General features: G+C 39.8%; 1 protein-coding gene across 12 annotated transcripts in view; it reads left to right on the top strand.

The window, feature by feature from the left end:
* The window catches only part of STAU1 (staufen double-stranded RNA binding protein 1), a 53,341-nt gene that overhangs the window by 3,494 nt on the left and 23,760 nt on the right, over positions 1-26,087 (top strand). For 3 of the 12 annotated variants that reach the window (XM_064276191.1, XM_064276188.1, XM_064276190.1), the window contains exons 2-7: positions 9,330-9,401; positions 15,913-16,201; positions 17,864-17,988; positions 21,197-21,353; positions 23,290-23,428; positions 24,703-24,868. In XM_064276191.1, the coding sequence (XP_064132261.1) occupies positions 15,997-16,201; positions 17,864-17,988; positions 21,197-21,353; positions 23,290-23,428; positions 24,703-24,868 (792 nt within the window). In that variant the 5' untranslated portion in view covers positions 9,330-9,401; positions 15,913-15,996. Of the gene's footprint in view, positions 1-8,719; positions 8,817-9,329; positions 9,402-15,912; positions 16,202-17,863; positions 17,989-21,196; positions 21,354-23,289; positions 23,429-24,702; positions 24,869-26,087 lie in introns of those variants that run through there. The other 9 variants (XM_064276192.1, XM_003411759.4, XM_064276189.1 and 6 more) reach the window with 8 other exon arrangements.

Raw genomic sequence — 26,087 nt, 5'->3', positions numbered from 1 at the left:
TGCATCAGGACTTCATTTATCTTTATGGCTGAGTAGTATTCCATTGTGTGTATACACTACATTTTGTTTATCCATGCATCTGATGATAAACGTTTTGGTTGTTGCCACCTTTTGCCTATAGTATTGTGAAAAGTGCTGCAATGAACATTGGTGTACAGGTTTCTGTTTGCGTTCTTCACTTCTGATTGTATACCTGTGATTGGGATTGTTGGGTCATAATCAGCTTTTCGAGGAACCACCACACTGCTTTCTACAGTGACTGTACCATTTTACATTTTCACTAGCAATGGATGGAGGTTCATTTCTCCACAAACTGCCCAACACCTGTTGTTTTCAGTTGTTTTGATCATTCCTGGACTAATGGGTGAGGTGGTATCTCATTGTGGTTTTGATTTGCATCTCTCTTAATGAATGGCTAATGAAAGGAGTCCTGGTGGCACAGTGGTTAAGCGCTCAGCTGCTAACCAAAAGGTCCACAGTTCGAGCCCACCAGGTTTTTTATGGGAGAAAGATGTGGCAGTCTGCTTCCATAAAGATTACAGCCTTGGAAACCTTGTGGGGCAGCTCTGCTGTCCTGTAAGGTCACTATGAGTCGGAATCGACTTGATGGCAGTGGGTTTAATGGCTAATGATGTTGAGCATTTTTTCATATGCTTTTTGACTTTGATGCCCTTTTATTGGAGTAAGAGTGAAATTCACCAGCATATAGATGAAACTTCCATGAAAAAGGAGTCTTTTGTGAGATGTCGTAGGTCAGTTTCAGAGGCCTTGTTTTTATGAGCTTTCAAACTGGATCACCTTATTTGATGTTATACTTTGTGAAATAGAATTGCTTAATTTGAGGAAATGTAAATTTTGGAGTTGCTTTTCTTCCCTCATAATGGGATTTTGGAGCCTACAAAATTAACTTCTTATGACAAGGAGACCTTTTTGGTTGAAATTATTCTGGTATAATTTTCTACATGAGTTTTGCCTAAAATAAAATAAATAAATTTTAGCAAAATCAAGGTATAGCATTTATACCGCTGTTAGTTGCTGTCAAGTTGATGCTGACTCGTGGTGACCCCATGTGTGCAGAATAGAACTTCTCCATAGGGTTTTTTTTTTTTTAATAATTTTTATTGAGCTTTAAGTGAAAGTTTACAAATCAAGTCAGCCTCTCACACAAAAACCCATATACACCTTGCTACACACTCCCAATTACTCTCCCCCTATTTTTTTTTTTTTTTTAATGAGACAGTCTGCTCTCTCCCTCCACTCTCTTTTCCTGTCCTTTTCACCAGCTTCTAACCCCCTACACCCTCTCATCTCCCCTCCAGGCAGGAGATGCCAGCATAGTCTCAAGTGTCCACCTGATCCAAGAAGCTCACTCCTCACCAGCATGCCTCTCCAACCCATTGTCCAGTCCAATCCATGTCTGAAGAGTTGGCTTTGGGAATGGTTCCTGTCCTGGGGCAACAGAAGGTCTGGGGGCCATGACCACAGGGGCCCTTCCAGTCTCAGTCAGACCATTAAGTCTGGTCTTATGAGAATTTGGGGTCTGCATCCCACTGCTCTCCTGCTCCCTCAGAGGTTCTCTGTTGTGTTCCCTGTCAGGGTAGTCCTCAGCTGTAGCCGGGCACCATCTAATTCTTCTGGTCTCAGGCTGATGTAGTCTCTGGTTCATGTGGCCCTTTCTGTCTCTTAGGTTCATAATAGGCTTGTGTCCTTGGTGTTCTTCATTCTCCTTTGCTCCAGGTGGGTTGAGACCAATTGATGCATCTTAGATGGCTGCTTGCTAGTGTTTAAGACCCCAGACGCCACTCTTCAAAGTGGGATGCAGAATGTTTTGTTAATAGATTTTATTATGCCGATTGACTTAGATGTCCCGTGAAACCAGCTCCATAGGGTTTTCAAGGCTGTGACTTTTCAGAAGCAGATAGCCAGGCCTGTCTTCCGAGGTGCCTCTGGGTGGGTTCAAATGACAACCTTTTAGCTAGTAGTCGAGTGCTTAACTGTTTGGGCCACCCAGGGACTCCTATAGCATTTATGCTGTTCCAAAAAATATGAATTGCAAGTTAGAGATTGAACTGTGAGAACACATGCCAGTTGCTGTGGTTATTCCCCCCCACATTTTATTATGAAAATTTTCAAACATATCACAGAGTTTAAGGGACTTTACAGTGTACACCTGTATACCTACCACTACTTTTTACCATTAATGATTTACTTGCTTTGTCATATGTCTGTTCCATTTATCCATCCCTTTTTTAATTCATTAATCCACTTAATTTTTTTGGTACATCTCCACTAAATACTTCAGCATGTATGTCAAGTACCACTCCCCCCCCCCCGACAAAAAACCCCCAAGCCCATTGCCTTTGAGTGGATTCCAACTCATAGCGACCCTATAGGACAGAGTTGAACAGCCCCATAGGGTTTCCAAGGAGCCAGCTGGTGGATTCGAACTGCTGACCAGCTCTTAACTACACGCCACCAACCAAAAAACCCCATTGCCATCGACTTGATTCCGACTCATAGCGACCCCATAGGACAGAGTAGAACTGCTCCATAGGGTTTCTAAGGAGCGATTTGTGAATTTGAACTGCTGGCTTTTAGGTTAGCCGTCAAATGCTTAACCACTGTGCTACCGGAGCTCCGTGTCTAGTATTAAAAAAAGACCAAACCTGTTGCTGTTGGGTCAATTCCCATTCATAGTGACCCTAGTGCCCGTGTCTAGTATTAAAAAAAGACCAAACCTGTTGCTGTTGGGTCAATTCCCATTCATAGTGACCCTAGTATAGTTAGTCTTAAATTGAGGTAACCAGTCAGGTATTCCCAGATCTTTAAAAGCCAAATCTTTGTTAATTTTTATTTCTAGTTTTGCTTGGAGTCCAGAACTCTTTGCTTTCAACGAAAATTGTTTAATGAACTTTGGCACCAAAGTGTGCTTACCTATGAATCAAGTATTACAAAGCTTAAATAATGTTGACTAAATCTTTTGTTTTTACTTAGTAAGGAGATAATAAGATTAAAGATATATAGCTGTGTTGATGGATGGATCGCATGGATGTCTGTTTTGTGGACAACTTAATGCTCTCAACTAAACTTACTGCAAGGAAAATTTATTATTAAAAAGTGATAAAATGGGAAATTGCTGCAAATAGCTTAATTTATGTTTTAAATATTTACAGTTCCATACTAGTAAGTAAGGTTGATATAAAAGTGATTTTTGTCACCAGATACTCTATCCAGACTGTTGATTCTCTTTCCTAGGATTGTACGTGTTCATTTATTTGCTAAAGAGGATAGTCAGGGGGCTGAAAAGTATTTTTTTAAAAAACCTAAGTGGAAAAATCTATCCAAGAAAGTATTTGCTTTCAATTAAAAATTAGTCTTCTAAATATTCAACCTGTAACCCATCTACTTCTGTTTAATCTAGAATCTAAATTTGGAAAGAAGTGTGGAGTTTGGGTTGATAAACAGTAATGGGAACAAAGTAGGCCATTTTATTTTATATGATACGGAAGTCATAACTGTCCTAGATGTTTTTTATTATGTCAACCAGGCTAAGAAAATCTATTTAAGTATCGTGGGTATTTTTCTCCCTAAACGAAAATGATTACTGAGGGGTACCTCATCAGATTGTTCCTGTATTTGATGTAGCTACAGGACTGGTTGCTCAGTGAGTGGGTTGATTTTAGTCAGCATGTTCTCTATCCCAATTTAAAATAGTTTTTTTTTTTTTTTAAAGTGTGTGGCTATATGTTTATATTTATACATGTTTATGTGACTGAGAACAAGATTAGTGAATTTGCTAGATAACAGTATTTGCTATTTATTGAGCTTTTGCCATGTGCTTTGTTAAAATTACCAAACCAAGAAAAACCAAATCCAGTGCCGTTGAGTCGATTCTGACTCATAGCGACCCTGTAGGACAGAGGACAGAGTAGAACTGCCCCATAGAGTTTCCAAGGAGGGCCTGGCGGATTCAGACTGCGGACTGTTTGGTTAGCAGCCGTAGCACTTAACCACCACGTCACCAGGGTTTCCTGTTAAAATTACAGGGGAGAGTTATTTATTGCAGAAGAGGAGTTGCAGAGGTCAGATTGGATTTATCTAATGATAGAAAAGCTGCCATTCATGGAGCTCTTCCTTTGTGCTAAGCATTCAGCTAGACCCTTGATGTTATATTTCTAATACTCCCAAATGTCTTTGCAGAGTAAAGGTCATAATAGCTGAGGATGCCGAGGCCTATCTGAGAGGCCAAATAACTGACGCAGGGTCCTAAGGCGTTAAGTGTTACTGCTGGAACGCAGTCTTGTCTGGCTCCAAAGCCAGTGCTCTTTCTACAGAACCACACTTTAATATCTCATTATGCTCAGGTGACTTTGCTTAGGATAGTTGATTCTGATTGTCACCAGTCTCTCCCCTCCACCTCCCTCAGCTGGAATGATTTTTGTTCATAGACTGCCTAGTGATCACTAGAACTTTACACCAGTTTGAAAGAAAATGTGATGAAGTAATACTGTCTTTTAAATGAACCCCATCTGCCATTCCCTTGAATAGTTAGCTTGAAGATTTGCAGTTTGCTTTTGTTTGTTGTGATAGATTGGTGCAGTCAAATTAAGCTGAAACTTTTAAGCTGATTTAAAGGTTTGCGTGTGTGCATGCACGTGTGTGCACGTGTGGAACTTGGAGATGATGAGGAGGATGTTCTATTAACCTTTGTGCTGAAGAGTGTATCTCCTGTTATCGCTCTGATCCTTTATGAAGTTAATTAAAAATGATTTATTAAGCATAGTCAGAGTTGTTGCTAAGAAAACAAATCTCTTTCAAATTATAATATTCTGCTTTACTGGAAATGAATTAACTTTATAGGGCTAGGTGGTTTTTGCCCTCTTTGCTTCCCAGCCATTTTTAATATCCAGTTCTGGGCTAATGGCACTGGGAGTATTTAATGTAACTTTCTGTTTGGCATGAAACTGCCTGCTGAACTGTTTCTTTAAACTGATGATCACCTGAATAAGATATCTTTTTGGTTCTCCAGCTAGGCAGTAGTCATCCTTTTATGGCTAGTTTTAAAAGGCTAGACCAATGAAATTCAGTCTGCCTTGGCATTTGGGGTTTCAGTGAGATGTTGTATGAGGTTCCATTCTGTATTTAACCCTGATGGAGGCAGCCATGTAGTCTGTAGTGACATGTCTGTGTCTCATTAATCCTGAAAAGGTGTTGGAAATGTTTCCTTTCTGGGGCTGAAGTGAGCAGACAATGATGCTTAAATTGTTACTATAGTGGCTGCCTTCAGGGAGGAGCTTGTCTGATTCTCTCACATCTTTGCTTTTTTGAAGCCCAGCTTTCTATAGACTAAAAGTAACTGAGGCATGAATTTTCTGCCCTTGCAGATTCCACTCTCATACAAATAGGGCCGTTGTCTGCTGATAGCGTTGTGATTTTGTGCAGCATGCTAGGCAGTCCTTTGCTGTCAGACAGAGGACAACATGTATGTGATGATGTCTGCTTATGCTTAGAGGCTTAGGTTCTTTGTTGCACAATTTAACCCACCTGCTCACTGAGGCTCCATGACCCTTTACCTAGATGACAGGCAAACATATCTAGGTAAATAAGTTTCCTTTCAGTTGCTAGTAGAGTAAACCTTTACACTCTGGAACATTTAGTATATGACTTCTAGATAGTAACTTCCCTGTTAGCTGAGAATTTATCTATTTAAGCACCAAATATAAAAAAGAATGAAGTAAAAATCTTTCTTTGAATGTGGTGCTTTTTAAAATTTGCTGCATTTTTTTTTCTTAAATAGTGTGTTTTCAGCATTATTTATGAATATCAGGTATGCTGTATCCTGGAGCGGGGCGGGGGAGGGGGGCAGTGGTGGTTCAATGGTAGAATTCTTGCCCTCCATTCAGGATACCTAGGTTCCAATCTATGCCAGTGCACCTCACGCGACCACCACATCTGTCAGTTGCTGTGATGCTGAACAGGTTTCAGTGGAGCTTCCAGACTAAGATGGACTAGGAAGAAAGGCCTGGTGATCTACTGGTGAAAATTAGCCGGTGAAAACCCTGTGGATCACAGTGGTCTTTTCTGCAGCCAGTCATGGGAATGGTGTTGAACCGCGCAACGTTTTGTTCTGTCGCGCGTAGAGTTTTCAAGGCTGTAAACTTCATGAAGCAGACTGCCACATCTTTTTCCCATGGTGTGGCTGGCGGATTTGAACTGCCAGCCTTTCAGTTAGCACCCAAGCACTTCACCACTGTGCCACCAGGGCCCCTCCAATAATCATATGATTACTGTTTACTATCATATGAAATAGGTGATGTCAAACCCATTTTAAGGAGTCCTGGTGGCACAGTAGTTAAAGTGCTCCATCTTACAGGGTTATTGTGAGGCAGAATTGACTTGACAGCAATGAGATAGGTGTTTGGAAACCCATTTTATGTATTAAAAGGTTGAAGCCTTTTACTGTATCAGCAGTTAGAAGCCAAATGGTCTTTTACATTCTTATAGATCTTCTTTAGTTTTGAGGTGCTGTGTATTATAAATGACTTGTTATTACTAATTAAGATGCCACTGTCTGTAAATTATTTATTTAAATATTTTATGTTGGGGAGAGAGTCCCAGGTGGAGCGGGAGAAAAGTATGGAGCAGAACTCACATTCATGTAAAAAAACCAGATTTAATGGTCTGACAGAAACTGGAGGAAGCCCTGAAACTGTGGCCCCCGGATGCACTGTTAACCTAGAACTGAAACCATTCCCAGAGCCCACTCTTAAAGCAAAGATTAGACAGGACTATAAAACAAAAAATTACACACGTGAGGAGTGTGCTTCTTAGTTCAGTCAGATACATGAGACCAAATGGGCAGCTCCTGTCTGGAGGCAGCATGAGAAGGTATGAAGGGACAGGAACTGGTTGAATGGACACAGGGAACCCGGGGTGAAAAGGGGAGTGTGCTGTCACATTGTGGGGATTGCAACTAATGTCACAAAACAATATGTTTATAAATTTCCTTATGAGAAATTAACTTGAGCTGTAAATGTTCACCTAAAGCACACACAAAAAAAAGGGAAGAAAATTTTTATGTTGGATTCAAGGTTAAACCAAACCAAGCCAAAGCTGTAGCTGTCAAGTCGATTCTGACTCGTAGTGACCCTGTAAGACAGTAGAACTGCCCCGTAGGATTTCCAGGGAGTGACTGGTGGATTCAAACTGCTGACCTTTTTGGTTTGCAGCTGTAGCTCTTAACCACTGCACCACCAGGGCTCCAGATTCAAGGTTATTCCTATACAAATGTGACTTCCTTGAGGATAGGGACTGCATCTTATTTGTAAACTCCCCTCTCCCCAGTGCCTAGAAAATTGCCTATGAACAGTAGGTGTTTAATGATTATTTGTAGATTGAGTAATGCTGTGAATTTAATTCACTCTCTGGCATTCTAGTTGCTTTTTTTTAAGTAGGAAAGAAAGGGAGTCGGACTTAACACAGTCTTTCTTATCTGTTATTGCTTGGAGTAAGTGGCTGTAAGTGATAGATACACTGAGAATAATTGTGATGGCTTTGGATTGTCATTTGAACCTGATTGGAGGATTTAAAAAAAAAATGGGTTTGCTCATAGGAATGTGAATGTGTACATGAGTCTCATCAGTCACGTGTATCATGTAAAGATAGTTGGGATCTGCTGTTCCAGATGGTTGAAGACTGCCATACTTCTCATGTCTCTCCTTCTCTTGTATTTGCTGTTAAGTTGTTGGCTGTTGTTTCTTACTCTTGTCATTATGTCTGTCCTAGCAGCCCATTCTAATTTCTTACTTCGACTTTGGACTAGAAAACTGGATACCCAAACATAGTTGTCTGGTGTAGATGGGCTTGGATTGAGGGAGGTATTGGTAAAAGGCATGGATGGGCTACAGCCCATGTATTAGGCGGTGCTGGGTTGCATCAGTGGTCTTAGATATCTTTTTTGGATGCTCAGAGGCCTTTTTCAGTTCCCATTTGTGCCAGTCTTTTGAATGGGTGAGATTATGGAACAGCTGGGTTCCAGACTGGAAAGTTGCTTAGGGTGTATTCACAAGAAGAAGAACCTGAGTTGTTGTGAAAATACTGGAGAACAAATGAGGGAGCATGATTTTATTTCCGAAATCATGTGGACAGTGAACAGCTACTTTTTATTGTCTATTAAGCTACAGTAACACTGAGAAATTGAAATGAACGAAATCACTTTATGTTCTAAAAATGCTAAAAGCATGTCAAGGTAAGAAATTCTATTTGCTGCTAACTACTGCCCTTTAAAAGGAAGGAACCTCTAGATAAATTAGACTTGAAAGTTTGGGAATTGAACTCTTATGTTACCTGTAGTCTAGTTCTAAAAAATGATTATGGTTTAGATTCACTAGTGTTAATATGCTTTTTCATGTTTTACAATTTAATATATGAACAGCTAGATACTAAGTACTTCTTGGTAAAATTTTCCACGTAATTACATTTGCATCATCAAACATATAATAAGGACGTTTGTGAATAAAATATTTAGTTATTAGTTAAAGGGGGGAAAACCCCACAGGTTTTACATCAGGCCTGTGTGATTGCAGAGTATGAGATGTCCAACTCCTTTTTTAAAAAAGTAATTCCTACCCAAATTCTCATAAAAAGACCAGACTTAATGGTCTGACTGAGACTAGAGGAATCCCGGCGATCATGGTCCCCAAACCTTCTGTTGGCCCAGGACAGGAACCATTCCTGAAGACAACTCATCAGACATGGAAGGGACTGGACAATGGGTTGGAGAGAGATGCTGATGAAGAGTGAGCTACTTGTATCAGGTGGACGCTTGAGACTGTGTTGGCATCTCCTGTCTGGAGGGGAGATGGGAGGGTAGAGAGGGTTAGAAACTGGCAAAATTGTCACGAAAGGAGAGACTGGAAGGGCTGACTCATTAGGGGGAGAGTAAGTGGGAGTAGTAAGGTGTATATAAGCTTATATGTGACAGACTGAGTTGATTTGTAAACTTTCACTTAAAGCACAATAAAAATTATTAAAAAAAAAAAAAAGTAATTCCTAGGCGTTCACAGCTCTTGTTATGAGATGATAAGACTAAGAAAGGAACTTTCTGCAGTATTGTACGTACATGTGTCTGCAGAGTACTCTTTATCCAGGCTCCAGGCAGTTGTGTTTTTTTGTAGACTCCACAGCGTGCTGCTTCACACCATGACATCATGCTTTCAGAAACTTTCCTACTTGTAGCTTTTAGGTTTCCCTGAAACCTCAGCAATATGTGTCTTCATTTTCATAAAAAAACCAACTCTAGTAAATTATTATTGTTTCTTATTTTCTAGGGGTTTCTTAACCACATAGCCTCTCAGAACTGAACCAAAACAGCATTGTTCCTGGATCACCCTCTTTTTAAGGTACACGTAATTTGGTTCTGTAGTTTCAGACTGTAATCGGTGGTACTTTTAAATTCTTAATGACTTGTGTGGAAAGTGGAAGATGATTTTTACTTCTAGCTGTAATCTTAGAGAAACAGAAGAAATTTTATGTAACTTGAGTTTCTTTTTCCTCTTGAGATTTAATTATCAAATAAATACAGAAAAAGTTGCTGGCAAGAATGTAAAACCCTGAGGCCAGCGCCTCCATATATTTAAATGTAGCAACATGAAAGCTGACCACTGAAGTTGTCATTAAGCAGAATTTGTTCAGTAAGCATCTTGATCATAGCAACTTTGTAGTTTGCTTTACTTCAGGCCTTTGGTTTCTCAGATTGTTTACGTTAAACTTGGTTTTCAGACTTGTAGAACTAAATCAGCGTTTTCTGTCATGAGATAGGGTTATAAATCAAGCTCCCCTTTACCACTGGCAGCTTGTGATCATCCAGACGAAAAAAAAAAAAAAGAGTTTTGTAAGAGTGTTTGGGACTTCAGAGTCTTTCATCAGTGCACTGCAAATTGTACTACACGCATTAACAACGCTTCCTGTTTCTGTTTTTGTTTTTTTTTAGCACTTTCTCTCCAAGAACTTTTCCCTCACATCGCCACACCTTATCTCTGAGGTAGTAATTAGTGGACGAGTTAACTCCACTTTATTTGGGATGAGGATATCGAAGTGTGAGGAAATTAGAGAAGTTGTACGAAGCATAGGGAATGGATTTACACTCACGTGCTGAATATGTATAATGGTTTTCTTTTCAAAGAACTGAATAACTGTGCTACCATGCCTCAGGATTCCTTCAGTGTTTTTGCTCTCAGATTGCTACAACTTAAGCTTTGTCAAATATCTTGTTATAAAGTGCTTTTTGGGAAACTGAGGCACAGGGAAGTAGATTGCTAAGAGTTGGGCATATTATTGCTATCTGAATTGGGAGTAGAACTGAAAGCCACAACTCAGAAGTTTGATCTGAATTAACATTGTTGGTTGCTACTTAGCAGCAGGGCTGGTTTCTTAGAAACTGGGTCTTGGCACTGGGTCTGTTTTGCATGGAGATGCTGGTAAGTGTATTCCTGTTTCTACGTAGATGGCACATGGTTACAGAATACAATTTCTCTTTTCTGAAAGGGAAAGCCAGTTAACTATTATGTTGAGCCAAGCCCCTTCTTACTAAAGAAAATACCGCATAGCTCTACTTTTAAAAATCTCCAGGAGATCGTGAAGAGGTATTCACTTTGGTTGGTTTAAAACTTTTTTTTTTTTAAGTTTAGGTTAAAAGAAGCTTTCATATTAAAAAAAATAACATATTTGAGTTTAGTTGATTTTAAGAATTCCTCTTAGGGAAAGGGAGAGGGGAGGCTGATAAGGTTTTAAAGCTGTAAGAGAAAATAAAGGTCACAACTTCTTAGGCGACAGAGATAAAGCCTCTTCACTTTAGTACAAAGTATGGTGTAATGGTCTTTCTTAAATAAACAGTTAATAATGAATTCTCTTTTAGGAAATGTTTCTTTAAGCGGACCACCACCCAATGGTTACATTTGTGTGGAAAGAAAATCCTCCATCAGCCCTTGGCATTGGGCCAAGTGGGAGACAGGGCCATATTCAGCCAGTTGTATTGGATGCAAAGGTCTTGAACAGCATGGGCTGTTTGCAGGCATTATTTTTGGCTGATGTTATTGTCCTGCAAGTGATTGTGACTTCTCAGAGCTACTTTTCCTGTGTCTTTCCCTTGAGCACTTAGTGGGCTGGCCTTTTTTCTTTTTTCAAAGTTTGGTCATATTTATTTTAAAGAACCGTTTGTTAGTGTGTGATTTGATATATGAGCCTACAATTGAACATTGTTTGCTTGACTTTGACCTTAAAACTAGTCTCATTGGGAATGATTTTGGAGGATGAGATCGATTAACATGCTCTATGCTTCCAGCGGCACTGGTTTTTTAAAAAAAATATTTCCAGCTGCCCTGCCTGCAGGTGTTGGGATGATGTTTAGAGTCAATAAATTGCTGTTTCCAGGTGAGGGCGGGGTAGGAAGTTTGCTTGAAGAAAACCTAAAACCACATTGCGACTAGAGAGAGGTATCAGAAAAGGATCTTGGAAAAAATAACTGTTGGATGTAAGGGGATGATGTGGGTATTTTAGGTATATTTCAAGGCTATTGAAGAGGACTTTATGTGGTAGGAAAATTGGTTTATTTCTTAACTTTTTTGTTGTTGTTAAAAAGTTTGTTGATAAAGTTTTTCTGGAAATGGAACCCCCAAAAGCTAGACAGAGCAAATTAATAGATTTAAAGTTGGTTACTTACGGATCTCTCCTTGTTTCTTAGAGGAGAAGTTTTAACAAATACGATTCTTTTCCAGGATTTGAGAATATTCATTGCCGTTTATGAGTTTGCGCATGTGGTTGTTAGGTGCTGTCTAGTTGATTCCAACTCATAGTGACCCCACGTGACAGAGTAGAACCACCCCATAGTGTTTTCTTGGCTGTAATTTTTACAGAAGCAGATTACCGGGCCTTTCTCTCATGCAGCCGCTGGGTGGGTTCAAACTGCCAACTTTTTGGTTAACTGCCAAGCACTTAACTGTTGCGCCATATCACTTATTAAAAAGGAGACTGAGGTATTGATTTCTACACAACAGTATAGATACTTCATTATAAGTCATGTGTTAATCAATCCAGTCAGATATAAAAATGATGTTATTCCATAATTGCTGAAGTAGTTATTTCATACTACAAAGATTTACAGTCTTTTAAAAGTGAATAAGACTAATAGTGAAGGGAGGGAGTGGGTTGTCTCATTAAAAAAAAAGGGGGGGGGAGAAAAATTGGGAGTATGTAGCAAGGTGTGTATAAGTTTTTGTGTGAGAGACTGACTTGATTTGTAAACTTTCACTTAAAGCACAGTAAAAATTAAACAGAAACAAAGTGAATAAGACTAATAATAAGGAAGACTGCAGGTAATTCTGTAAGCTCTTTCTAGAGGGTCTGTCTTCTTATATGTTAAACAGATTACTCAAAATGCACACTCAGTGTGCTCTAGTCTTAGTAGATTCACTGCTGAGTGAGGAGTAAGCATTTGGTTCCTGACCACATGTTAGCACATCATATAAAGAATAATTAAAAAAAAATGCTTTGTAGAGTTCGTGTGCCCATATTCTCTTTTCCTACAACCCACAACTAGAAAGCGCTCGACACTTTTAAAACGGAAGCTGCCAGCCAAAGGGAGACTGTGTTTTGATAAGATGTTGTATCACCATGCCAGTGTTAGGACCAGGGGGACATAGAATGAAGCAATCTTTTAAAAGGCGTACCTATAACCCCATTATTTCCCCCTCTTAATGTTACAGCGCTTACAGATGAGCCATGAAATATAGGACTTGAGAATAAGATAAGCATGTTTTTCTGAGCTGGTGTCTCAAGCTCTTCAAATAGGAAGAACTCAGTAGGAGATTCAAGGACTTCGTTTGTGCCAGAGTCAGGGAATTAACACAACACAGGTGTGGCTGTCAAAGGGAAAGCTGAAGAATCTTTGTGTTTCTAACTTCTCAACCGAATTTTACTGTTTGTGAAATATTGTTCTTCAGTAAGGAGGCTCTAACAAAGCATTTTAATCTCTTTTGAGTCCCTAATTTACCTGGGAGAAAATAATCCTTAAGGACAGGTTTAAAGGAAAAGACTAAGGTTTGCATTTAGGAATTTAGTCTTCAGGTCAGAGTACTGGTTGAGCAACAGATTCAGTAGTTGCACAGAAGTAATATTTCCAGAATCCTATACTTCCCCTGAAGTCTGCTATGAACTGTATAAACGAAAATCCTATACTTCCCCTGAAGTCTGCTATGAACTATATAAACCAAAATCCTATACTTCCCCTGAAGTCTGCTATGAACTATATAAATATCAGAAGCTTTATTTATTCTTTAAAAATATGGGAAAATGTGGGTCAACAGTATATTCCTCCCCATTCATAGCTGTGATGACTTACCTGACTTGAGGAGGAGGTGGTAAAATATCAAGAGCCTTTTGGAGAGGAAAAGGAATTTTTCTTTTTCTGTCTAAGTATGTAGGCTACTTATTACATTGGTAAGGTTTTTATTTTGTCGACTAGTGTTTGTGTTTTTGAAACAGCCTCCCTGGCCCCTATCCCTCTAGATGCCAGTAGCATTACCCTTATCCCCCTCAGTTTTGACATCCTAAAGATATCTCCAGACGTAGTCGATGTCCCCTGGGAATCAGATTCATCCCAGTTGAGAACCACTACTTTAGATACTCTTTTTAGGCTTAAAGACACGGGAACCAGTCGCCATCGAGTTGCTTCTGTATGTGCTCCATGGGATTTTTAATGGCTGATTTTTTGGAATTGGATCACCAGGTCTTTCTTCCAAGGACCCTCTGGGTCGACTTGAACCTCCAGTCATTTGGCTAGCAGCTGATCACCTTCAACTCTACCACCCTGGGACTCCTGAAGGACATACAAAGTGTTAAATTAGCAAATGACTAAAAATTTGTTTGTTGAATTTTAGTATTGGTCATAATGGAAAATTAATATTTGTGAAGTACACAGCCTTATTTGGAGTTTTTTTTTTTTAATTAGAGTTTTAACTGCTTGTTTCAAACAGTTAACAAAGATGTAATTTCTCCAGGTGAACGTGAGGTTAAAAGTTTTTGGGCAGTTTTGAGAGCTTGTTCTCATTCTCCTTTCTCATTTTTTAGAAAATGTATGTATTGATGTCTCTGACTGGAAGTGCTTGGCACTGGGCCTGTTTTAGACAGCATTAGCCAAAAAGATCCCTTTGGGCCCCACCCTTTCTAAATTTAGGAGTTCATTCAGAGTCTCAGACTCTAGGAGCCAGAGAGGGCAGAGTTGGTTGCTCATTCTGCCCTGTGGGTAGACTCTGGAGGAGACACTTTACGGTGTGGCTTGTTTTTTCAGCTTGTGACCTGGGTGTGAAATTGTGAATACATCATAAATGATTTTTTTTTTTTTTAATAGAAAAAATGCCCTCAAGACAGAGTTTAGGAAGGGGGAGAGTGAGAGTGAGAGTGAGTGAGTGAGATTTATTTATATTTTGGCAGCTGAAAAAAAAAAAACAGCGGTGAAACAAGGTCATAGCTGATTTTTAAACTGTTCTGGACTTTGTTGACTCTGGCAACTTGTCTGCTAAGACTGTTAATCTAGATTGCAATGGATCGCCTCTGATCTTGTTCTTATTCCAAAAGTCATAGCAGTAAATAAGGAACAACTGCAACATTGGTGAATTTTGTTGACTAAGGTAATATTTATGTTTCTGTTATCCAAAGTCATTTCAGCTGAGTTTCTTTTGCGTTTTGTAGCCCTTTTTGCCTCTCAGCAAGAGACTTCTCCAGTGACTGAATTGGTCGTTCATCTCTTTTAGAGGTCTAGCTTTAATTAAAAACCACGTTGAGGCTTTTGAAAAAAATGAAAGTAACAAACAATTACTCTGTAGAAGAACTTCTAATTAGTTCACCGTTTTCTGCTTTGGTTGTCTATTTCCTGAGAGACCTGTCATTTCTATTCTTTGTTGCTACTGGGAATTTTTAAGTAGTTTTGACTCATTTGAAACATTTCAGCTTTTGACGGATAGCTGTGAAAAGATCAGAACTATTGTTTTTAACTTGTGAAGAAGTTTAAATGTATTTCAAAGTAATGTCTTTGATGTCCTCCTAATTTATAAAATGAAGGTAAACAGTCTCCTGCTTTGTCCTTTCTGACCCTGCCCTGTCCCAGCTACACCGTTAAATTGCTGGAGTCTCCAGTCTGTCCTCTCCTCTTCATCTTCTCCACTTGTGCTTTCAGTAGTGCGAATGCTGTAGAAGGGTCTGTGCTGTGTAACTCATTCTCAGGGTCCTGAGCATTGACGTGGGCGCCGTAACTGAATGAGACCATGTCACATACGCCCTCAGAGGAAAACAAATACATCTTTTATGATGATAAGGAAAAAGATACTGCAGAAGTGAGACATCCCTCCTTTTCTTTAGTCAACATAAAGAAAAGTGCCAAGGCTGCCAATCTGAGCATGTGGCCCTTGAATGAAAGCAGTGTTATGTTCACTTATTAATGGTGTTACAAACCTGGGTTGCTTTCAGCTTCTCATTTTGAGACCAGAAAGCTTCGCTCTATCCCATGTACTATGGAAAACCTCTCCATACTTTTAAATTTACACTTTTGAATGTATGTAGTTTAAAATTCTTAATACTCAGTAATAAATATTATTATACCCTACTGATTCTCATTGTAAAGTGAACATGTGGGTATTAGAAGTCTCTTAAAAAAAAAAACAAAAACAGTGGGGAGAGTCACAAGCCCAGGAAACTTAGCGTGTACCAAGGGGGAATATATTTCTAATAATTAACCTAGCTACATGCTAAATGGGGCTATTTTCATACTTGAGTAGGTGAGACCAATTTTGACTGAATATTGGCGATTATTTATCTCCTCTATAATTTACCTTTTTATTTTCTTTCCCTTACAACTTTTAGGTAGAACTTTAGACTTCATAGCACTGAATTAACCTGCACTGAAAGCTGTTTACCTGCAGTTGTTCACTTTTGTTGAAAGTGACCATGTCTCAAGTTCAAGTGCAAGTTCAGAACCCATCTGCCGCTCTCTCAGGGAGCCAAATACTGAACAAGAACCAGTCTCTTCTCTCACAGCCTTTGATGAGTATTCCTTCTACTGCTAGCTCTCTGCCCTCTGAAAATGCAGGTAGACCTATTCAAAACTCTGCTTTACCCTCTGCATCTATCACATCCACCAGTGCAGCTGCAGGTAAGCGTCTGAATCCAAGTGTCTTCTATTTCAAATGTTTTCTTAGCCTGTTTTCTGATCTGATACGTAGCTTTGCAGATGTAGGGAGCTCTCAAATTTACCTTCAAGAAAGTATTGCCATCCACTCTTCTTTATCCTAGGTATAAAACGCTGGTTATACACTGGGTTGGTGGAGATCTCAGTTGGCAGACCATTTCAAAATTGTAAGAAAAGGAGTTGAAAACTACTCAAACTAGAAAGCCTAGCCTATTATGAAGTGGTGACTGGCAGAAAGAATTCAACAGTTAACACCACTTTGGATATTCATTGTTGTATTGGAAAATTCTACTTTTAAAATTATTTCCCAGAACTGACAAAGAACTCTTGTTTGTGCAAACCCCCTTTTTGTGCGTTTGTAAGATTTTGTTCCAAGCAAGGGGGCAGCCACATTTCACTAGAAGTGAAAAAGTATATTGGCATTTGTTAATTTTTACTTCAACCAAGTAAGTTTAAGTTCAAGAGGTTCCAGAGGTAGTTTAGAAATAATTGTGAGGAGCAGTTAGAAATTGAACGAAGAAGCAGAGGTTTAAAAAATGAGTAAGTTTAGAAGCATTCAAATCTGATTATTAAGAAAGTGAACTAAAAGTACTTATTGGTTAGAAAAGACTTGAGACTTAAAAAAAAAAAAAAAAAAAGCCTAAAACCAATATTCTGCCCCCCACAAGTGGTGAGACCAGTTAAATAAATGGGGTGCCAGTATTGTGTGTCTCTATACCAGAGTCACCTTAAAACAAATTCTTTTCAACCCCTTCCATATGCCTGTTTCCCTTGCAGTTCCTCCTTTGCCGCCTCATACCCTTTACTTTGTAAATCTGTTCTTAGAGTGTTTACTTCTCCCGCTCAACTGCAAGGCAACTTCCACGCTGCCCCCAGGCTTCCTCAAACTGGCTCACCGATAGCATTCTTGGCTTGTCATAGTCCTCTAGACACTGACTTTTCCACCAGTTTGCCATGTGAAACCATCGTCAAAGACAAAGGCACAGACTTATTTCAGTCCTCTGGGATTTATTGCTTTTTCTTCTAGTATGTTCTTAGGTCTGCATCCTGTTGACTTTGTAAAACTCCCTCCCACCAAGTCCATTTTATTTTACTTACAGAACTGTCAGGAATAGATAATAAGATACAAGGATGGCAGCCTCTAGAGAAAAGAGTAGGAGATGCCCCAGGAATGAGGAGTTAGCTGTCTGGAAAATGACAGTCATTGTTTGAGAGATGGTATTGGCATGTCGAGTTTTGTGAAATAACGAACAGGGTAGGGCTGACAGCTGTTGCGGTAACCAGTGTGTGTCTGCTCAAAAGACTTCCTTGTTATTCTCTTGGTTGGTTATAGTAACAGTGGTTCCTCTGATACCAAATCTCGCTTGCCTATTGTGGTTTAGTTACTCCCCTGACTTCTGTTCTCTTTCTTTTGAAGACACACCCTCTCCTTCTAGGTTGTCTGACTTCAGCTGGTTCAGAAAAGACCATGGTAGTGTCTTCTGCCGGCATGTGCTCCAGTATGGTTTGCGGTTTTGCATCCCTGCTGCTCTGACTCCTCACTTCAGTTTGTTTTCCTATCCCTGGGAGCGCAGCAGTCTTAAACGTGCTGCTAGTTGACTTCAACGCTCTTACGTTATTTTGCAGTTCCTTCTAACATGGCACACCCCAAAGAGAAAACCCCAATGTGTCTTGTGAATGAGTTAGCCCGTTTCAACAAGATTCAGCCTGAGTATAAACTTTTGCGTGAGCAAGGTCCAGCTCACTGTAAGGTAAATATTGTCCATACTGCTTGTGCATTTATAAACCACCAGGAATGTTTTCTGTTTTTTTACACTTTTGAAATTGGTGCTGTGAGTCAAAATACATATTTTCAAACCGCTGAGGTTGTCTTCAAAAGATGAAAAAGTATAGATTTTTGAAGGGTTGTTGCAGAATGGGTCAAAGGAAAGATAGCCTTCTTTTTTGGGATGTTTGTCTTTGAAGACTTGAGTTGGTGTGTGGTTATTTAGGATTCTGAGTAGAGACAACTCCCAAGTACCTGTGAATGATTTCCCATGGGTTTTCCAGCTCTGGGCCTCCTCCTGGCTGCAGCCTACCTCTGGCTCCTTTCCGGCTGTTCCACATGTACCTTAGACTGGACCCGGAGAGGAGGTGAATGGGAAATCAGTTTTGCCACTTGTTAGCAATCCAGTAAAAGGTCTGAAGATGTAAGGTAGAAATTAGTCTCCAAGTGTGTATTTTGGATTGTCTCTGATTTCAGTTATGCTTGTCGTTCCTCTTACCGCAGAGAATGAAGGGCTGACTATAATTTGAAATTTTGTAATTTGTCATTCAGGAATTCAGTCTTTTAAACTTGTGTGATATCTGTGCCAATTTGCATGTTGGGACTTAATTTTTGCATATCTGGCTTTATCTTTTGTGACTCTAGTCTAAGAGGATATAGTGTGAGAGGTAAAGAATTGGGACTCCTGTTTCTGATGTAGCCTTGCGGCAAAGATAGTACAAGGTTGAGTTAACCTCTGTATGCCTCATTTTCTTGGCATGCAAAATTTTCCTGAAGCCTTAAATCATGTGAAGTTTCTCGTTTCATTTGACTAAAGGTAACGTCAACCACAATTCCAAGTTGGCACCGTAGACTAGCATGGCTAGGTGAGTGGACTTTGGAGTCAGACAGATCTGGGTTTGAGTCTCAGCTCCTTACTAGCTGTGTGACCTTGGGATGTTAGTACCTTTTTTGAACCTCGGTTCCTCATCTGTAAAACGGGAAAAATAATACCTGCTGAATAGGTCTGTTATGAGAAGGAAATGAGAGAATATATGCTAAAGTTTGGGGTACAATGTCTGGCACTTAGTGAGGACTTAATAAATGATAGCTATTTTTAGTAAGTAATTATGCGTTTAAGAGAAACAGAACTTTTCCACTCACACGAAGTTAGTTTTAACATTATTCCAAAGCATAATTATATTTCCAGGGTTTCTTTCTATTTGGAAGGCAGTTAAGTCATTTTCTATAACTGTTATGCTTCTCCTACAGGATTTTTTTTGCAGACCTTAACTTTGGGATTCCCTTTATTAAATGTTTTTGGTATTTTTTGGAAAATGGTCTTTCTTATCTGAATTTTAGTACTTTAGGTAGTTTTTGCTGTGTGTTCAATCCATAACCACGTATTTTTTTACCCAGGAGTTGCTCAAAGAGAAGTTGTCTCCTCCTGGGTGACTGTTAGGCTATTTGAAAAGCCAGAGGTCTGGTGTGCCTTTAATTCTATCAAAACCAAGCTTCTAACCTCACTACCAACCCTCCACACAGAACGCAGCAGAGTGGCAACAGCACCGGACGGGGAAAGCCCTGGAGAAAGGCGATATTGTTAATAAGATTAACTCTTTTTTGTTTTCTAGCCTTTTCCCACTTCAGTGTCTTTCTGTGAAAGGACCACCAAAAACACCCATGGATTGCACAGCTTCTCAGGCTTCTGCTGTTTGACTTCTCAGGCTAGCCAGGGTTTGAGGTCACGCTGTTGGTACTTGAGTGAGTAACCTCAGGGACTACAGCATGTGTGCAGGAGACCCCTAGTGTTTCAGGGGGGATGAAGGAGTCTTTAGCTTTTCCCTTTAGTGGAAGCTGTGCACTGAGGGAATCCTGAAGTTAAGACCTACAAGAAAAATCATCAAGGCAAGTTGCCTTCTCCCCCTTAGGCACTAAATTGAAGTGGCCTAGACATGCTCAAACTTACGATTCCCTTTTAAGTTATTCGTAGGTGAAATAAATTGATATCCAGTGATAAAATCAGAAAAATATTAAAAGCTCCAGTCCATTTTGCTAGGTTCCAAAGTTGGATATCAAACTTCAGGGTGCATCAAAATCCCTTTGGGAGCTTAAAAATACACATGCTCAGGTTCCCCCCTCATGTTGGTCAGTCAGTCAGAATCCCTGAAGGGTGGGGCCAGGGCTTCTGTAGTTCACCGAGGGCCCCCACGTGATAGTTTGGACGCACACCAAAGTGGAAGAATCACTGTTCTGTGGTTCTTTTTGACAGAGTATTAATTTGAAAGTGGTGGATTAAAGTAACCTAATTTTAAGACTGGAGATGCACTTGGGTTGCCTTTATACTTAAAAAGGTAGAAAGAGGCTGCTATCGTAGGCATGTGTTAAGGGTAAAATGAGCTGTTTGTATGCCTCCTTAGAGTTGAGATGAGAAATGATTGTAGATCTTTGTTGCTGTGGATCTGATTTTCTTCCGAAAGTGGAGGCAGCGTCTGAATAGTACAGTCTTAGGAAAGTAGAAGGCAACGCTTTAGAACCTGGCTGACATTTACAAATTTGTACAAGTTCTTGTCTTATCAGGGTTATATTTTCGGATAAGAATATACAAACACGTTGTAGCATCAAAGCAAACATTGTTTTAATTTGCATGAGATACTACAATGTGTCTAAATCAAGTTTGCTACATTTCTCCCATGAGAAGTCATTGGAAGACAATGTCTATTTGGGTGGCTTCCAAATAATCAGGATCTAATATTTTAATGGAGCCCTGGTGGCACAGTGGGTAAGAGCTCAGCTGCTAACCAAAAGATCAGTGGTTTGAATCTGCCAGCTGCTCCTTTGAAACTCCATGGGGCAGTTCTACTCTGTTCTATAGGGTCACTGTGAGTCAGAATTGACTTGATGGCAACATTTTTTTTGGTTTATATTTTAATATGTAAGAAAGTATTTTTCAATCTCTGGCATTTACCCCCATCTTTTCAAAGCATAGTTTTTTAATGGAGTGCTGTACAGCTTTTGTCAATGATGCTTACATTTTAAAAATCCTTTTCTGCTTGTAAAAACAACAGAAAAGGAAAAAGGGGTGAAGGGATAAGTTACCAAGATAATGACCAGGCCTTTTAAATCATGTCCATAAAAAGAATTCAAGGTCCAAGTGACGTAATACATTCAACATCAGGTTTCATGAATTGAGAGCTCACAATTTTCATTTGTAGGTGTTTACAGTACAGCTAACACTTGGAGATCAGCACTGGGAAGCTGAAGGAACTAGTATTAAAAAAGCCCAACACACAGCTGCTGCCAAAGCTTTGGAAGGAACAAAATTTCCTAAACCTATAGTCCGCCCTTTTCGTAGCGAAGGAAGGAATCCAGGTATTATGCGTGGGCCAAGACAGGTTCCTTTCAAAAGTGTGTCTAGAGGTACCCATTTAGTATGTATATGAATTATTTCTTAACTAACTTGTTTTTTTCGAAAGCACAGATTCTACACTACCAGTGGCAAATGCTTATCTTTTAGGAATCCTTTACCTTACTCTAAAGAAGTGGTTCCCAGCCTATAGTCCCTCGATTCCTAGTGATCTGGAGAGGCAGTCATGGGGGTAAGGAGGCTGGGGGGTTCACCAAATGATTTCTAAGATTTCAGAAAAGTTTCATGGAAATACGTCTTCCCTTGATCAGGTTGTTCGTATTATCGAGAATGTAGATTTTAACTAGAATCGCTTCAACTCAGTGTGGTAGTATCAATTATATCACGGCGATCATGGCCCTGATTGTCAGTTACACGTCTCCTGATCATTAAAAAGAATGAGAAAATAACTTAAATATGTATTACTTCATAAATATAAATTAGTATCTTCTCAAACAAGGGACCCAAGGCGGGGGAGGATACAAATAAAGAAGAGTGTCTGGTGGAAAGGTTGGGAACCACTAATCTGGTAAGAATGGACATTGTAGCAGAATTGACCCTCAGGGACATCAAGTAATCCCAGTCCCTTTGTACGCAGGAACAAATCCGGGAAGGTCTTGGCCAGATTTTTGTTGCTTTTGATTTCTTTCTGTTTTCTTTCATATCCATCCTCCATTGCAGAAATATTCTATGGATTAGAGCTGTTCTTAAAATTATTCAGGTTGTGCTTAATATGCAACTATGTGAAGTCTCAATACATATAATTCTAATGTGAGGAAGAGAAGAGGCTGGTAACTCGTGTGACCCTCTGATTTTGCAAACCCCAAAGATACTGTTATAAATTTCATTTGTGCACTAAATTTATACAGACCAGTTACAGTACAGAATCAAGTCGTTTTTATTCATCTCTACATCCTAAAGAAGCATTTTAAGGTGGATTTTTGTGTGCATTTAAATTGAATTTTGCCATTGCTAGTGTTGTTCTGTGTTTGATATGAAATGTTTTTAAATGTGATTGTGCACTGACACTAATCTTCCAGGCTGATTTTTTTAAGTGGTTTGTACGAGTTTATGAATTAGATGAGCTGACAGAAAAGAAATTGAAAAATGAGTAGAAATGTTTTCTAAAGTTGATAATTTTAAGATATACTTGCTTCTATTGTATATGGAAATGGAGCTCATTTTTCTAACAAGCGTTACCACAGGTCAAATTCCATTATAAATGTCAAGAATGGAAATACCGGAATGTTCTGTGGGCCTCATCTGACTTCTCCAGATAGAATTTACTTGCCTCTTTGCAGGGATTCTACACCTTTACTTATGATCCACGCCCCATGATATCGTGGCTCTTTTAGTGTCTTGTATGTTCTCGCAACTCCTCTGGGGTAGGAATTGTGTCCCTCCAGCTTAGCACAGTGCTTTACATATAGTTAGTCCTGAATAAATGCATTGTTCAGTGAAGTAGTGTGTATAGACATTCTAAGTGTCAGCCAATAACCCAGTCAGTCGGTATAATCAAACTTGTATTGGTTAGATATTCCTGAGCAATGAAATAATTCGCACAGTTGCATGGGATGTTTTAATCATGGAATTTGACATGTAGTAAAACTTGTTTCTGACAACTGGAATGTGTGGCTTTCACTGATACCATCTTGTGTTAAATTGCTCTCCCTCTGACAGCCCTTACGGTATATTTTGTGCTGTTGACTGTAGGTTGATCCCCAGAAATCACAGCAGATTCTTGGATTTCCTGACCTGATGCTTAGCAGTGAAGTCCTTAGGTCCTTGTCTATAGTACATCATCAATCCAGTTAGTCAAAAGCATGCTGTTCTTTATTTTAGTAACCGTCATTCTCATATCAGCCAAAAAAACCAGTTCCTTGTGTTGGTTCTGTGTTGCAGAAAGCATAACTCCTACTGTAGAACTAAATGCACTGTGCATGAAACTTGGGAAAAAGCCAATGTACAAGCCTGTTGACCCTTACTCTCGGATGCCGTCCACCTACAACTACAACATGAGAGGAGGTGCTTATCCCCCGAGGTATGTGTGTGTGTGTGTGTGTTTTCTTTATAAAATACAGGTGAAAATGAATATATCCGATGCTTTACATGGAATAACCAAAGAGCATTTATCTATACATTATGGACGAACCCTGATGGCACAGTGGTTAAGCACTCAGCTGCTAACCAAAAGGTCACTGGTTCAAACTCACCAGCCACTCCACGGGATAAAGATGTGGCAATCTGCTTCTGTAAAGATTATATCCCTGGAAACCCTAGGGGGCAGTTCTACCCTGTCCTACAGGGTCACTATGAGTCGGAATCGGCAGCCAAGGGTTTGCTTGGTCCATAGAATATGAAGCAAGTAATGACTTGGTCTTCTTCAGGCCTTCCAGGTTTGCAAGTCAGCCTTATTTGTGGTGGTGCCTTTGGAACTGTATTGTGGTGTGCTCTTTTAACTCTTATCTTTGGCAAGGGCCTGAGCCATCCTGACAGTATTCCTCACTAGCAGTGCGGTTGGTGCCCCCAGGAGGTCTGGTTAAAGATCACACTTGTAACTCCTCTTTGTGACTGAGTCATATTTGAAAACACTTCTTGTAACGCCATTATTCTCAGCTTTATAGAATTTCTGATTATTGTTTATTGGGTGCTTTTTGACATTTGAACGTGTGTGCTTTGTAAATAACTTTGGAGCACAGGTGTAGTAAAGTATTAATTGAAATCCCAAAACGCCACGCTTTAAAACCCTCCTGCTGGCAGTAATAAGGCATTAGTGGGTAGATTGATGATCAGAATGGAAGTCTTCATTTCCCTGCCCTCCTTGGGGGCAAAGGCATTTTGAAAATACAAACTGAAATGTAAGAAACCAGACTCTGTCAGGCTATAGGCTGTTGGAATTTTCAGAATAGCGGACCCTTTCTGAAAGATGTTTGTTATAAAATTTCCAGAGCCGTCACACAAAGGTAAGTCTCAGATAAGAAAAAGTAAAGCAAGTTAAGTTTCTGTCTCAGCCAAAGCACAATCCATTTTAGATTTTTTAAGTACAAGTTAGCGTTAAAAATTGAGCTCATGTTATTTGTAAGTCAGAATTGCTAAATAGTATTTGCTCATACTGTGTCGCAGTTCTAATCCAGTTTAAACTTTTACGAAATCTCTGGGTACGTTGATGAGGAGTCATTATTAGCCATCAAACATTAATATGATTAGGACCCATGGGGAAGGAAATACCTAGAATCTGCCAGAGAATATATGGCAGTTTATCGATCTGAGACTGTCGGTCTGTGATTTATCAATCTAAACTCCTTTTATTTTTAGGTACTTTTACCCATTTCCAGTTCCACCTTTACTTTATCAAGTTGAACTGTCTGTGGGAGGACAGCAATTTAATGGAAAAGGAAGGACGAGACAGGCTGCGAAACACGATGCTGCTGCTAAAGCATTGAGAATTCTGCAGAACGAGCCCCTTCCTGAGAGGCTGGAGGTAAGAAGACAGAGTCTGAGGCTCCTTGGCCCTTGGGGCAGAGCAGGAGGGTGGTATGAAACACATCATCTCAAGTACCTTTTTCTAAGAAGGTGTGTTGGCAACTGTCTTAGTTACCTAGTGCTACTATAACAAAAATACCACAAATGGGTGGCTTTAACCAACAGAAATTAATTTTCTCTCAGTTTTAGGAAGCTAGAAGTTCAAATTAAGGGTGCTGGCTTCTAGGGGAAGGCTTTCTCTCTCCTTCAATTCAGGGGGAAGGTCCTTGTCTCTTCTCAGCTTCTGGGCAATGGCTCAGTTCCTTGGTGACCTTCGTGTGGTGTAGCATCTTTCTACCCCCATCTCTGCTTGCTTCTCTGTCCTAATTTGCTCTTTTTATGCAGTGAAACCTGTGAGGGCTGGAACTTGATGGAATTGCCTTGTTTTTCTGGCTCTCTTAAGTTTTCTGCCTTTGACACGGTGCAGTCTTACCACTTTTCTGTCACTCATTTTAGTGGAAAGTATTTGAGTTTTCTTTTTCTGGCAGGTTTCCGCCTTACACAGGTTCTGGCTTTTGCAGGTTTTACTGTATCTCAAAAGTAACTGGGTTAAAACACTCTACGCTGATATGACCTTTTAACTTAAGAAAGAAACCTGATTCCCAGATGGGATTATAATCACAGGTATGCAACCAAAAAAAAAAAAAAACCAAACCTGTTGCCATTGAGTTGATGCTGAGTCATAACAACCCTGTAGGACAGAGCAGAGCTGCCCCATAGGGTTTCCAAGGCTGTAATCTTTATGGAAGAAAATTGCCACATCTTTCTCCTGAGGAGTGGCAGGTTGCCTTCACCTTTTGGCTATTGTGAATAATGCCGCGGTGAACCTTGGCATACAAGTATCTTTTTGTGGAATCACAACCAGCCATTCTTTCTTACATAGGAGTACCAGTTATCTATTGCTGCAGAACAAACCGTCACAAAACAAAATGGCTTAAACATCTATAATCTTTACTTTTGCTCGAGGATCTTTAATTTAGGCGGGACTTGGCAGAGTAGCTTGTCTCTGCTCTACATTGCTTTGACTGAGGCAGCTCAACAGAAGGCTGGAGGATCTACTTTCAAGAGGGTTCACTCAAATGGCTGGCAAGTCGGTGCTGGCTGTCAGTTGGGAATGAAGCTGGGGTGCAGCCCTGGGGACCCCCGTTCCTCTTAGTGGACCCATGCAAAGGCTGCTT

The sequence above is a fragment of the Loxodonta africana genome, chromosome 24 (assembly GCF_030014295.1).
Source record: "Loxodonta africana isolate mLoxAfr1 chromosome 24, mLoxAfr1.hap2, whole genome shotgun sequence".
Taxonomy (NCBI): Eukaryota; Metazoa; Chordata; class Mammalia; order Proboscidea; family Elephantidae; genus Loxodonta; species Loxodonta africana.
The sequence above is the reverse complement of the archived record's forward strand: the minus strand, read 5'-3'. Positions and strand labels throughout refer to the sequence as shown.